The sequence below is a fragment of the Bos grunniens genome, chromosome 16 (genome assembly GCF_055505025.1).
Source record: "Bos grunniens cultivar Pamir isolate PY7600 chromosome 16, Bosgru_T2T1.0, whole genome shotgun sequence".
NCBI lineage: Eukaryota > Metazoa > Chordata > Mammalia > Artiodactyla > Bovidae > Bos > Bos grunniens.
Genome location: NC_141180.1, coordinates 30488812 through 30503301, shown reverse-complemented (window position 1 = coordinate 30503301; position 14490 = coordinate 30488812). Strand labels below are relative to the sequence as shown.

The 14490-nt window shown below is 59.6% G+C and overlaps 2 protein-coding genes across 7 annotated transcripts in view; one reads left to right on the top strand and one right to left on the bottom strand.

Moving 5' to 3' along the window:
- Positions 1-5491: 5491 nt before the first annotated feature.
- Positions 5492-10101, top strand: FAAP20 (FA core complex associated protein 20). Of its 2 annotated transcripts, XM_086344147.1 has the most exons (5): positions 5492-5577; positions 5855-5990; positions 6080-6387; positions 9086-9154; positions 9500-10101. In XM_086344147.1, the coding sequence occupies exons 1-5, from the start codon at positions 5516-5518 to the stop codon at positions 9501-9503; spliced, it is 579 nt and encodes a 192-aa protein (XP_086200273.1). In that variant the 5' UTR covers positions 5492-5515; the 3' UTR covers positions 9504-10101. The 2 variants fall into 2 exon arrangements, with proteins under 2 accessions (XP_086200273.1, XP_086200272.1); XM_086344146.1 differs by lacking the exon at positions 9500-10101 and having other exon boundaries at positions 9086-9249.
- Positions 10102-11756: 1655 nt separating this feature from the next.
- The window catches only part of PRKCZ (protein kinase C zeta), a 100040-nt gene continuing 97306 nt past the window's right edge, over positions 11757-14490 (bottom strand). For all 5 annotated transcript variants that reach the window (XM_086344137.1, XM_086344138.1, XM_086344141.1 and 2 more), the window contains 3 exons: positions 14222-14311; positions 12337-12452; positions 11757-12144 (listed from right to left, as the gene is read on the bottom strand). In XM_086344137.1, the coding sequence (XP_086200263.1) occupies positions 12057-12144; positions 12337-12452; positions 14222-14311 (294 nt within the window). In that variant the 3' untranslated portion in view covers positions 11757-12056. The remainder of the gene's footprint in view (positions 12145-12336; positions 12453-14221; positions 14312-14490) is intronic.

Below are 14490 nucleotides of genomic sequence, written 5' to 3'. Positions count from 1 at the left end.
AGCAGGTTCAGAGAAGTGACTCACAGGGCCGCAGCCACGGCTCTCACTGGCTGAACAGTCCCCTGCAGACTGCAAAGGGGACACTCAGGACTGGGGCTTCCCTCTGGCCTGGGGGGTTGCCAGGACCCTGGGGGCCATGTGGCAGCTGAGGCTGGAGCAGCCCAGTACCCAGGGCAATGGAAGGTGGGACCTGGGGTCCTGCTTCCTGCCTCCTGGATGGTGAGGCCAAGGAGTCTCAGGTCAGAAAGCTGGCTTCACCCCCCTCCTGCCCCCCACCTCCAGAACAGACACAGGCAGCCATGCCCTGACCAGCTGCTGCCCCAAACCTGGCAGTGGAAAGAGGAGACACAGGTCCTCTGCCAGGGCCTAGCATCTCTTGCAGAGTCTCAGGCTGTGACTCATGACCTGTGGTTGCTGCTGGGATCTCTGGTGGCTGAAGGCTGGGATCCCTGTGAGACTCAGAAGCAGGTAAAATAACTCCAGGTGCACAGCTGCAGCCCCCAACACACCCCTACCCGTTGGCCTGCCAGGGAGGCCAAACAACCGTCTGCTGACCCCTGACCTAGCCTCTGAGTCAATACGGGGAGGGGCTAAAGCCTTTGTGCCCTTGTGAAAAGAGGAGGGGGGTTGGTGGGGGAGGGGAAGGGAGGAGGACGAGTAGGGGGAGGAGGAGGAGCAGGGAGAGGACGCAGCTGAGCCCAGCAGCACCTCTGGGGGGGACGCCCAGCCCTGGCCAAGGACCGCCCTGCCCCTAGAGGCCCCCAGGGAGGGGCTCAAAGCTTTCGGTGTCAGGCCCCCTGCAGCGGGAGATCAGAGATGGCTCCACAGAAACGGGGGATGGGGGTGATGCAGTAGGGGCCTAGAAGGCCAGGCTCTGGCCAGCAGATCAGCTGTAAGCAGGTGAGAGGCCACTGCAGTGAGGAGCCGGTCCACCCCGGGGTCTCCATCTGGAGAGGCTGCCATCTCTGGGAGGCAGAGGGGGAGGGGAGAGGCAGGGGGAAGGAGAAGGAGGGGGAGAGGCGGGGCGGCAGAGAGGAGGGGAGGGTCCTGCCCCACCCTGGATCCGCTGGACCCGGCCTTCTCCCCAGGACACTTGCAGAGCTGGCTCTCCTCAGGCCACATTCTCGGCCACAGGACAGCAGCTTCCCCGTCCTGGGGATGCTGACGGGACCCTGGGTGAGAGAGGACACCCTGCTGCCCCCTCCTCCTCCGCACTCGGGGTCTTCAAGCCGCATGTGGTGCTGACAACTTGGAGAGTCCCTGTGTCCAAGTCCAGTGGCTGCTGCACAAATGACCAACTGGGGGCCTCAGCAACGGTGTCCACCTTCACACTCTGGAGGCCAGAACTCCACACTCAGGGCATTGCTGGGGCCCCAGCCCCCTAGAGGCACTGGAGAGGACCCTTCCTACCACCTCTGGCCTTCTGCAGCTCCGTGTTCCTGGATTTGTGGCTGCACGCCTCCGCCCACTGCCTCCACTGCTGCCTGGCTGGCCTCTGTGTGGCTGTGTCCAGCCATGCATCTTCATGCAAGGACACCAGTAGTGCTGGACTCAGGGCCCACCCTGACCCAGCACGGCGCCGTCTTAACCCTATTCCAGCTGCAAAGACCCCATTTCCAGCAAAGTCACACTTTCACGTTCCCAGGAACACTGCTCAGCTGCCCAGTAGCCTCAAAGCTTGGTCTCTGCTGGACCAACATTCTCCACAGGAGCCAAGGTGGTGCCCCCGCCAGCTCCCACGCCCCCTCCTCTGGGCCCAGCACTCCTGAAGCTCGGGGACACTGTGGGAAGGACATGGCACCCTCGCCCCATGAGTCCCACTGTGGGGCAGGAAAACCCAGCCAGGCGATGGGTTTCGGGAGGGTCAGGAGGGCTTCTCTGCAGGCAGGCCCCAGAAGAGAGCCTGGTGGTCAGTAGGGGTGGAGATGTGGGGACAGAGATGGGGCCGGGGAGCACAGGGCAGCAGCAGAGGAGGGTGTTGGGGTGGGAGGGAGGGGACCTCAGGGAGGACGAGGTTCGCTATGCATGCTGGGAGAGGGTGGCTGTCCAGGCGAGAGGTGGTAGCCAGGGTGGACTCCTGGTCACAGGCCACCATCTCTCCCCCCGCCACCTACGACTTTCAGGCTTTTGAAGTGGGGGCTGGAGGTCCAGCTGGTCCTTGGCTTTAGCCTGCTGTCAGTGGTGGCTCCTGGCTACGGACACCCACTCCTCTGCAGCCGTGACGAGGGGTCCTGAGGAAGCCGTGGTGCCCTCGCTTCCACAAGGGTGAGTGGGCCCTGAGCACCCGCTCTGCTGCCCAGTGGATCCTGCGATGTTTCCCTGGCAACTGTTTCAACCCAGCCTGTTTGCCTGGAGCTCCGCATGCCCATGAACGCCACCACATGGCTCCAGGCCTGCTTGCCCCCTTGGCACCCACAGGCCAGCAGGTGTGGCTGCCTGGGAAAGCTGGGCTCCAGCTCTCAAGGCCAAGCTGGGCAGCACACGCACCAACAGGGCACCCACATGGAGTACAGGAGCCCAGTCCCCAGTTCCACTTGGCAATCAGAGGCTGCGCTGCTCCACGGGGCTGGTTATGCCCACCAGCCTCAGGCCCTATTCTGCCTGCCTGCGCCGTCTTGACCCCACTTGCCGGGTGCCCTGATGGCAGAACTGGCCCTCAAGCAATCAAAGGAGGGTATGGGGAAGCCAAGTGGGGCTCGGACCTCACCAGCCAGCTGGGGTCCAGCCGACAGATCTTACCCTGCCGGCTTGCCTCAGAGTTGGAGGGCTTGGCGTGGGTCAGTCAGTGGCAAGACCCACTCCATGGAGAGGAGGGCAGAGCACAGTCACCAGGCTCCGAGGATACCAGGAGCCTGGACACCTGTGGCTCCTGGTTGTCGGAAGGTGCTGGAGAGGTCTGGGCCCTGACCAGCTGGCAGCAGACGGCACCCTGATTCTGGGAGGGAAGGAAAGGGGAGAGGGGACTTGGTTCGCCATCACAGACGAAGCCAGAGCACCAGAGGGTGGCAGTCTCTCAGCTGGGCCTTGCCTGCGGCTGCAGGGTGGGGTTGTCACCCCCTCACCCCCACCCACTGGAGCCCTTTCTGCTTCATTGGAGGGGTGCCTCCTTCAGAACGCTGAAACATTCTCTGTAAACATGAATTTGGCTTGTAAAAATTTCATTTCCGTAGTGCAGCGTCAGTCCCAATCAGAAATTATTTCCCAGTAAAGCCCATGGCCCCTCACTGCAGCAGATGGCTCAGAAAACGGGAGCCTTTTAATCAAGTTCAACTTTTAAACTTCCTCCAGCACCCCCTCCTGGCACTCCATCTTGCTTATAGCGCCGGGACAGCTGGGACAAGGTAGTCTCCTTCCACCTCCAGAAGGTCCCCGCGCGGGCTGGGCAGGCGGCGGGCAGCTGTTGGGAGAGTGCCGGCCGAGGGGCTAGGACTCCTGCTGGGGCCAGCACCTGCTGTGTGCTTGGCACAGGGGTCACCCCGGCTCCATTCTTGGTGGAAGTGTCCCAGGCTGGAGGTCCTGGTGATGATGGGGGAGTTAATCCCCAGCAGCCGGATGAAATCAGAGAGGAGAAGACCCCGGAGACAGCTTCGACTTGTCACTCTGGCTCTGCCATCCCCACATGCAGGCCCTGAGGGCCTCCGTTCTGCCCCCACCAGCAGCCCAGGGTAGAGGAGACCCCTGGGGTGGTTAAGGCCATAGGAGAGTAGGTGCCCGCTCACCTCATGCTGAAGGCTGGACCCGGGCTCAGCCAGCCCCTGGCAGCCCCTGGGACCTGCACCTCCTTGGGGCACCTGCCCTCAGGCCTCCCTATTGTCCTGGGTCCACCTGAGACCTTCCTGGCTCCTGCCTCAAGCTACCCTTCCTGGGTCTGGGAGCTGGCGGTGTGAGGTCCTTAGAGGAAGTGGCCGGGATGCTGAAGACCCCAGGGCTCCTTTTGCGGGGATCAGTAACTCACAAAATGTCCCCACACAGCTTCTCAGCATGCCCTGAGATCTGGGCACAGGCTGGCTGTTGGAGGCCTGGTAGGTCCTGCTTGCCTTGAGGAGGACTGGTGTTCCTCCTGAGAGTCTCCAGGCAGGCATGCAGATATGCAGTGACACTTCCAGGAACAGCTCTGAAGCAGTGGAGACTGAAGCCAGGGTGAGGGTAGGGGGACTGTGGCTGGGGACCACTGATGCGAGCCATTCGGGGGTCCTCAGTCAACCAGCCCCTGCAACATTCCAGGCCCGCCTGTGAGTCCTCTCACGTGGGCTTCTCTCACCTGGGAAAGTGGTAGGTCACCTCCTCTGGGGCCCTGAGACCACCCACTGTAGCAGCTCCCTTGTTTAGACATGCACAGGCTGTCTCCCAGGAACTGGCAGGCTCCAGGTGAGAGCTCTGTCTCATTCACTCCCCCAAGCGTCTTCAGCCTCTAGACCAGTCCCTGGCCCAGGAGAGTCCACTCTGCTCTGGAGGTCTGTGTAGCAGCTGGATGGAGGTCACTTGGGTGGCCTCAACTTGGGGATTGGGGCGCCTGGGGGCTGGAGTGTGCCACATGGTGGGTGCCACAGACCCGAGTTGGAAGAGGCAGTCTGTGATGTGAAGAGGGGCAGAGGTGAGGAGGCTATGGGAGTTCCTGCAGAAGGGTGTGCAGAACAGAGTCCCCGAAGCTGTGGGGCTGGGGAGGAGCCAGGGAGAGCCCATGACCCCGGCGGCATCTGCCTGTGGCCTGGAGAGGAGTTGGCCGCCACCCAGTACCCCCCGCACCCCTCAGCCCTGGTGGGACCCCAGGGCACCGACTGCACCAGCAGAACGGACAAGGGTGGCTGGGCATCTGCTGCCACCAAGTGGCGGATTGCAAGGTCGCTGGCTCAGCGAGAGCGTCTGGGGCCCAGTGTGTCCAGGAAACTCCTCGCAGGACCTCCGAGCACCCGGGCCCTGGTCTTCTCACTTCGTCTCTTAATTAAGCAAACTAGGCTCCTCCCTCCTGTAAGGAAACGCGGACATCCTGAGAAGGATCTCCCAGGCTCAGGATTGTCCAGGCAGAGGAAGGGGGCAGAACCAGGACCAGCGGCGGGTGGGGACGTCAGGGCCCCCGGCCGCCTTCTCGCCCAGTTCCACCTCCTCGGAGGTCCCTGCAGACCCCAGGTCTGAGGGTTGAGGGCGGCACCTCCCAGCTCAGCTGGAAAATGGCTCCCTCAGGGCAAGGCAGCCTCGCGACCTCAGTCCTGCCTCCACGGGGGAGGGAGCAACTCTGGCCTCCGTCTCCCTCCCTCCGATACTGCCACAAGAGGGAGGTCATCCCACGGTCTGGGGGTCGAGTCCAGCGCCCAGATGGGAGTGCGATTTCGGGTCCACAGAGCTCTCCGCGCGGTGCTGGGGCATTGAGGAGGGGACCCTGGGCCCGCTCTTGTCTGGGCCGGGCTACCCAGGGCGGGCTCCTGGGGGTGTGTCTTGTTGTGGGCGGGGTCTGTGCCAGGGGCGGGGCCTGGCGCGCCGGCCGCTCATTTCCGCCGGACGTGGGGCGTCTGGGTGGATGGAGGCTACGCGGAGGTCGCGGCTGAGTCTGAGCCGCCGGAGGCCGCCCTTGGGGGTCCGGTGAGGTTGGGGGCTGGGGGTAGCGGGAAGCGGGGGGCGGGAAGCGTCCTGGGTGGGGCCTAGTGTCCCCGGCCCAGCGGTAGCCGGGTGTCACGCCCCCACGTGCTCCCTGGAACCCGCCTCGATCCCGCCCCGCCAGCCCTCCTTCCGCCCCACTCCTTCCCCACTGCAGAGCTGCACCCCCAGTCTCTCCCCGTTGAGTCCTCCTTCCTGTTCCCCGAGGGCCCCGCTCCCCGCTTCCCCTGTGCTGTGATTATGCCCACCCTCGCCGCCCCAGGCCTCGGAGCAATACCGCCGGGTCCCTCCCGGACGGCGGCGAGTGCGCGAAGCTGTGGACTGAGTTGCTGCGCACCGCGAGCGCAGACCTGAACGTGGACGGCGAGCTGCCGCCGCTGCCCGCGTTCCCCGGCCAGGTGCGTGTGAAGTGGTCCCCGCGTGGCCCCGGGTCTCCAGCTGTGCCGGGGCGGGCAGGCGGGCGCGGTCCGACGACTCCTTTTTGCAGGAGCCCAGGCGCAGTCCTGAGCGTCCGCCCCCGGAAACATTCACCGTGGGAACCGAGACCTTCTTCTGGACGCCCTTCCCGGCGCCCCCGCCGGGGCGAGGCGGGAACTCGGGCGGTTCCGACCTTGTGCTCAGCGCGGTCCGGGGGCGCACGGGGTCCCCCCAACAATATGCAGCGCCCGAGCTCCGCGGAACCCCCAGCGCCGAGGAGCAGCCTTCGGAGGAGCAGCCCTCCCAGCGACAGTCGTCAGTGGACGGTGCGATGACCTTGCAGAGCTGTCCCATGTGCCAAGTCGACTTCGCCCCCGGGTGAGTGGCCCCCTAGGCCTCCCTCTCCTCCACTGCCACCCCCGTGGCCCCTGCCCTGTTTGGAAACCACAGGCAGTTTCTGAAGGCTAGGGTACCTTAGCTCAACTCTGGCTTTTTAAAGTGAAATTTCATGCATAGAAAGTTGGCAAAGTGCAGAGGCGGTGCTGATCAGCCGGAGGGCACAGGGCTGGGGGTCTGAAAGTCCCCCTGCAGGTACACTGGCCTGAGACCCTGCTGACAGGCTGCAGCCTCCCAGACACACCCCCTGCAGTGTGAAGGCAGGGAGGCTCTGGCTTTATCCGGGTCCACACTGACACCCGCCGGTGAGACTGCCTCCAGGGCCAGTCTGGGCTGTGGGTCACAGAGCAGTTTTTTGTTATGGTCCCTCGGACAACCTTCCCCATGGGTGGACTGCCGGTTTTAAAAATGAAGACTCTGTTTCAGTGTCTAGAGATGCCTTTTTTTGTTTTAGAAATCTGACATATATGCATTTTTTAAAGTAAGGTAATGGAATTTGACTTTGCTAAGTCCCACCTGTCCAGCTTTTGAGCCATGTGTCACATAGCTAAGGACACAGGCGTGGGGGTCAGGACAGCAGGAAGGAGCTTGGTCGGATGTAGGGGATAGATGGCAGGTTTTGGTAGCTGGTCTTACTCTGTGTGGCCTGTGGCCTGGAGACTGTGTTGAATTACATGCCTCGTCCCTGGTTTTTTGGAAACAAAACCAGCCCTAGGGGTGAAGGAAATGGCAGCTGATGACAAAAAGTTATCACAACAGTTACCAAAATGTGCAGCACAGACTGCAGAAAGGAGAAGAAACATGATCTGCATTCAGATATCCAGGCTCCTCCAATGGTGATGTTTCACAGGAACCAAGCCTTTGAGAGCTTGGACAGTTCACTGTGCAGGGAGCGAGGGCGAGGGGGTGGCTGTTCCCAGAAGGACCTGTGGTGAAGCCCCCCAGTAGGCACAGGTCTGCCGTGGCAGCAGGGCAGGTGTGGCGGCTTCGCTGAGATGCCTGTGCTCTGGAGAATTTGTAAAATGTCCTCAGACCCAGCGTTTCACTGAACACACCTCTTACCCCATATTGAGGCTCTTGGATGGTTGCGGGCTGAAGACACCAGCTCCCTTGCCAGTCCTGAGGAAGCCGTGAACACTTTTGGAAATACTAAGTCCTCTTGATTCGTACCAGTTTAGAGAAACCCAGGGACAGAAATATCATTGGAAGCCCTGGAGGGAAATTCATTTTCTTGGCAGAAGATGCCTTTGAAGCTTTCTGACACTGTCAGGGCACCCCAGCCCTGCCTCTCTGTTGTAGGAGCAGCTTTTGTTTTTGGATCGCTTGCTTTTCTAAACAGTCTAAGAAGGGAGTTCCTAAGACTTTGGAAGGATGTTGGAAAGAAAGTTCCAGTCTGAGCTCTTTGAGCAGTCAGCTAAGGCTTGGCAGAGTGCCTCAGCGTAGGTGTTGGTGTGGACGGTCCAGGTCTCCATGCGCCTGGAGTGCTTCTTATACGTTCTTCCCTTTGATTAAGGAGAGTGTACCCTGGCCAGGCCCCACCCCAAGGCTGCAGTGACTTGGGGACCCCCCCTCCCTGGGGACAGGCCAGGGCACGAGGGAGCAGAAATGAGTCTTGTGTCTAGAAACACGTTTGCTTTCAGGATTCTGGGTAATGTTTATGACCAGAGGGGGAAGCCCTGCCACCCTCTGAGCAGCGGAGGGATGGGGGCTGGGGGATGGGAGGTGGCTGCTGGTCTGCAGGAGGCACAGACAGCCTGGGTGCTTTGGGCAACCTAGTGCTTACAGGTCACTCAGAACCGGTGGTTCTCCGAGCTTCCTCTCTGACACCGAGGGCTGTCACAATGGTGGATTCCACAGACTGCATGCGAACACCCCTCCAGGTCCCTGTACCACAAGCTCTGGGGTAGTCAGGAAGACTGGCTCCACCTGCCACTTGACAGGAAGATGAGTCCCTGCATTTGCACGAGACCCAGGTTGGCCCGTGGGGTCTCACTGGCCCCTAGGCCCCTTGTACTGCTGGGTGTCCTGGAAGGTCTGGGCCATCAGTCCACACAGCAGGCTTTGGGCTCGAGTGGGATCTGCCTCAGAGCTCTCGTTGAGGGGGTTCTGAGGAAACCCCAGACAATGCTCCCCACTGAGGGACAGCACAGGCAGCGCCCAGACCCTCATGGGCCATCCCCTCCCCAGCAGGGCCAAGTCTGGCCCGAGGTGCATGCCCACCCTCATAGTGACTGCTCTCTATGGTGAGGTGCCACCCTTTACTCCCTGTGTTTTCCCAGTGGTTGTCAGAGGAGGGAAGGGTCGCCCGGGGCACATGTGATAAGAGCTTCTGCCTGAGAAGGGGTGGGGAAGACCCCGCCCTCCACCTCAGGGCCTGATTCTGCTGAGCCCACCTACACCCTTCACCCGCAGGTGGGTTCTCGGGGTTTTTCAGACACAGGGTCCCGGCCCTCAGATGCAGGCACTTGAGGAGTCTGGTGCCCTGGGGACCTTGGACCCAGGAACAGGGTCTGGAAAGGCCCTTTCTCATTGGGGGACCCCTGCCCCCTGTTCTGCCAGCTGAGGGGACCATCCTGGGTTTTTCTGTTATCAGCTCCCAGGAGGGGTGTGAAAGTGAGAGACACATACTCTGGCTGGGCACCCTCCCCGCCCATGACCCTCCCCTCTCCTCTGCTCACAGGCTGGCGCAGCTGGACATCGACGGCCACCTGGCCCAGTGCCTGGCAGACAGCACGGATGACATAGAGTGGTGAGCAGCCTGGCCAGTGCCTCCCCCGCCCTGGCTGGGCCACCTCCTCTCTGCTCTGTCCCCAAAAGCTGCATATTAAAGCATGTCGGCGTGAAGTGCTGTGTCCTATCTCTTTGTGTTGATACCGACACACTGAGTCCTTTTTCCTTTTCTGCTGATGCTGAGCGATGTGATGACTGAGGTGGACAGGGCCACCCAGCAGACGGACCAACCCCAGGTGGGTGACAGGGACAGTGTCACCAGCAGTGAGAGTATTTGAACTCAGGGTGGCTTGGGAATGGATGCTTTGCTGACTCCATGAACTTGACTCGGGCTTCACGACCATGTTTGAATTTGAATCCCCAGGTGAACCTGCTCCTGCAGCTGCAGGGAGGCAGAGCAGCCCCTGGAATTTGCAGAGAGGGATCAGGTCCGCCTGCTGACGTCCTGTGTGAGCTTTGTCTTGGAGGCCCTGTGCAGGGGGTCTTCTCTCCTGTGCCGTTCAGTCCACAGGTTCTGGAAAAGCCTCATCTTCAGCTCAGCCATGGCTGCAAAAGTCTAAGGTTACCGTCCAGAAGTCAGTATTTTCAAGAAAGGCTTCAGGCAAGCCATGAAAAGACACGGAGGAAAACTCCGTGCACACGGTACAGTGAAAGGCTACAAGCTGAGCAATTCCAACTCTAGGCTGTTCTGGAAAAGGCAGAACGCATGGAGACAGCGAAAAGATCAGCGGTTATCAGGGATTAGTGGGGAGAGGGTATAAACAGGCAGAGCACAGAGGATTTTTAGGGCAGAAAAACACTTTATGACTTGACGTGTCAGTGCAGCCTCTCATTTGCAACAAGTGCACCCCCTGGGGATGTGAAGGCGGGGGCTGGGGAGAAGGGGTCTCTGTCTTCCTCCCCACCAGAAATGGAAGTGAGGGACCTAAAACTGCTCTGAAAAATAAAACTTGTTTTTAAAAAGCATCTTCAGAAGCCTTTGTTCCTGGAGACACCTACTTTTAATGAAAATGACGACAGCACGCGTTGTCATTAAAGTCTTTAATAACGTGCAAGACTTGAGCAGCTGTGGCCCTGGTGGGCATGCCCTTTGCAAAAGGAAGGCCAAGGCCACGGCCCACCACTCACTGTACAAAACCACAGAACGTGTCTCCTGCTTCACAGTCCTGAAGGCGCCCGTTTCCAAGAACCATATCAGAGGACATGCCGTGTTGTGACTGGAACCGCTGGACCCACCTGGGCACATCCTTTGCCTTCTAAATTTATAAAAGCATGGGACCATGCACAAAATCACCCTGGCTGGGAGCCCAGGTTACACATAGGTCTGTACACCAGCAACCACACTGGTGACTAGGAGGCTGTATCTGGCACCACCGCAGCGTTGACATCAATGCCGTAAGTATGAACAAATCTGCGGCCCCTGTACTGTCTGAGCAGAGGTGTCACTGTCCCTGAGGTGGCACGTGACCCCGTTTGTGGGCACACTGGGGTCTCCCCAGGTGACTGCATAGCCCTCCTATGATGTCACCACAGGGTCACCACACCCACCAGGCCCGGGCAGCCCTGACTCTGGCCCAGGGCCCTCACTTCCATTTTGGGGGGTGGGGGTGGGGAGGTGCAAGTCTCCATGTTCTAGAGGTGCTGGCCTGCCACTGGGGCCTGGCTGGGATGCCCAGGGAGTCTGGGGGCACCAGGGGAGGCTGGTGTGTCTGCGCAGGGTCAGGCCAAGCCAGCAGCTTCTTTATTTTCAACTGCTGTTATCTGCTCCAGGCCGCTGCCACACTGAGAGAAGCGAGGCCCAAGGGTGCATGGCGATGTGGGACCCACACCCACAAGGGACATCCAGGGACCAGTGTCCTGAGGGTGCACAAGGCCCTCCTCCCCACTCTGCCTGGCCTGAGCCACACTTGACAATATCAGGGACTTAAAAAACCCACATGATTTACCTCTTTCTAAAAAACCTTGGGTTCAGCCTTTCACCTAAGAAGGAGGGTGGCCTGGTGGCCCAGTGACCGTGCCCCCTGCAGGTCATGGGAAGGAGGAGGTGAGCCCTGCCGGGAGGTGCATCCTTCTAAATATTTTAAATCTTATTCCTTTAAGGCTAGGGCCCATCATACACATACCCTTTTAATAGGTCTAATTCTGAGCATTATTACTCCTGATAAAAATACTCTCCAAAAATCTGATACATAACACAAGACATAATGTAGGCACTGCTTAGTGTTTCCAGAAATATATTTTGTGCAGATTTCTTTTTCAACTTTGTGGGTTTTTTTTTTTTTTTTTTTTTGGTTTGCGGGTGCTTTGGTGAGCCTTGTTTTAGAACCTCTATGACCCAATTTTCCTGGTCAGTCTAAGGCCCGGGTTGGGACCGATGGAGCCCACCTGGTGAAGGTGTAACCTGGGCGTCAGACCACAGGAACTGCTGACATGCTCGGTATGAAAATACTTGTTAAATATTAACAACAGGAACTTACCAGGATTTAGAAAATGTTCCGAATTTGTATAAACTCCACTGCGCAGGCACTTACACTCCGGCCATGCCTCCTCCGCGTGGGCCGCGCCTGCGACTCTGGGCGGGTGCCCCCCGCGGAAAAAAGGCATCAGAGGGAAGCGCCAGCATCAGAGGGACACTTTATTCCTCGGGACATTACAGGCCAACTCCAGGTGGAGCAGGTCAGTTCTGCTTCTGTGGAAAGTGTGCACCTTCGAAGTTGGGGGCAGTTTCTCCCTCGGACACGGTCACCGTGGCCCCTGCGGCGCAGGCGCGAGAAGCAAGTTCCTCTGGGCCTGAGGCCCATGGGCCGCACGGGGAGGCTGTTCTGCCCTGGGCACCGGCCCACGCCCGGCCCCGCATGCATGCGCAGGGGTCAGGGCCAGGGCCAGGGCCGTCCACGCGTCCACAACGAGAGCGCGGCGCCTCATACGGACTCCTCAGTGGACAGCAGCAGTGGGTTGATATACTCGAACCCTTCAAACTCCGACTGGTCGATCCTCTTGATTACGTCCCTGTGGCGCAGGACAGAGGAGGCTTGGTGGGCGTGTTCAAGACCTGGCCCTGTCTCGCCCCGCAGCTAAGGACGCCCCACCCCTGCATGGGACTTCTCCCCAACAAAGTTCAGGACGCCCTGCCTCCACCTGGGATACTTCCTCCCCGCCCCTGCAGCTCGACACCCTGCCCCACTGTGGTGCAGGCCTTACTCGTCGTCAGGGGTCAGCTGCACCGGCTCACTGGTGAACTGCGTATCGAAGTTGTCCAGGCCATAGTCGTCTGTGATCTGCGGCTGGAAGGGCGGGAGGGCCTGCTTCTTCCCCAGCTGCAGGAAGATATACGGTCAGAGCCACCTGCGCCGTCTCGGCGCTTTGCAAACTCAAACCACAGAATCAAACAGAAGAAAGGGTGCTTAAGTATATATGGCTCGTTTGATGGCCAATTGTTTTTCTCTAAAGTGTAGCAGAAATTTCTGCCAAAGTCAGAAAAACTCTACTTGAGCTGAAAAGTGCTGGCAGCACAGACCATGAGAGACATACCCCATGCCATCGAGGGCCTGCAACCCCACTCCTTAAACCAAAGGAGGCTGGTTTAGGGAGTTTTAATCTTGGAACCCCGGTGGTAAGAGAGCTGGGGCTTGGTAGGGATACCTATGTTCCACTGGGACCCCTCCTCCCGAGAAGCCTTAAACGGCCATTTCTAGTATTCTAGACTAGTATTCCTAATCCCAAAGGGATGCACGTCTCATCTTGGGGGTTGAGACATAGTGGTGTCTGGAGAGGGTAGAGTCACGTGGAGGAGGTAGAGCAACTCAAGAGTGGTTCCAATCACCGAGGGGGGCGGGCATGGGCCCCCAGGTTCATATACTCTTTACCTCTTCTCCCCTCCCTCCACCAAGTGTGTGCTGCACACAGGTGCCGGGCCAGGCCTGCTCCTCAGACCTCAGATAGAGCCACACAGGCATGGAGATCCCTGCCCGGAGGGACCGTCCCAGTCAGAAGGGAAGCTGGAGCCAGAGGACAGGCAGGAGCCAGTCCTCCAGTTGGACCACTGTACTCTCACAGCCGGGACAGCTTGATTCAGGGGGTGCATGACCCCGGCCTTTCAGGACTGGCTGCTGCCTTCCCTTGGAGGGTCCTGAGTGAGCCAGCCTGGAAACCCCTGCCTGGGTGGGGCCTCCACGTGACCAGGTTGGAGACATGGAACTGTCCCAAGGTCCCTGTAGGGAGAGAGCTCCAGCCAAGTCAGAAATAAGCCTCCAGTCCACTTCAGCTCACCCTGTCTTTGCATTGTGGGGCCAGGGCCCTTAGGAACACCACTTATGGCAACAAAAGCAAACTGGGCCTGGAAGGTTGAAACAGGTCCTGTAAGTTTGGGGGATTTGGGAAGCTGAACACACAAGTTCTGCTAATGAAGTTGGTGCAGGAAATGAGAATGTCACAGAGATGAATCCCCCAGTCCCGCCCGGTAGTGTCAGGGCTGAGGCCAGCACACCCAGGCCACCTGGAGAGGCACACCTATCTCTCTCACCCAGGGGATGCAGGAGGGGGGTGCGGAACAGAGGGGATGGGTGGACCCCACTGGCAGAAGGGGGCTACCAGTGTGTGTATGTGCATGCATGCAGGTGCCCACACACCCATGTGCACACTGCGATCCCAGGGCCCTGGGTGGCAGCACTGGGGGTGGGAGAAGGCCCAGACCCAGAGGGTTGAGTCCCCAGGACTGGGTGGGTCAAGGGCCACTGTAGGGGGAGGGGCCACAGTGCACCTGGGTGTCTAGTTGGGACTAGCTAGATGGTTAAGTGGAAGTATCTGTGAGCTGACTCAGGGCGTGGACATAGAGCTCAATCAATGGATGTATGGCTGTGCTCATCCACCCAAACACACCCCCACAGGACACCCAGCACAGCATGAATTGGACACCCCAGCAAGGCTGCTCTCAGGACCTTCAGGAAGCACTGCCACCAGGGCCTTGTCACAGCCCACCTCCTTGTTCTCAATCAGTGTTTCCCAATGCACCCCCATTTCCACCCATCCTGCCCCCTGGAGGCCCCTGCCCCCCAGGGAGGTGGGTATCAGGTTCCAACCACTTTACCAGGTCCCAGTCTATACTGCGGAAGAAGGCGTGAGACTTGATATCAGAAAATCCAGTCTGCGGCCGGCAGCCAAGCCTCTCCTTGGGGTCCTGGGGGGTCAGAGTTCAAATGAGGACAAGTCAGCACAGAGTAGGGCAGCCCTACTCAGTAGCGGGTGTTAAACAGCATCAGCAAACCATCCATGGCCGGCCCCCGACCCAGGTGAAACTGCTTCCTCCCAGCAGGTTAAGCTCCTTCAGGAAATGCCTCTTTGGCATAGTATCTCCTC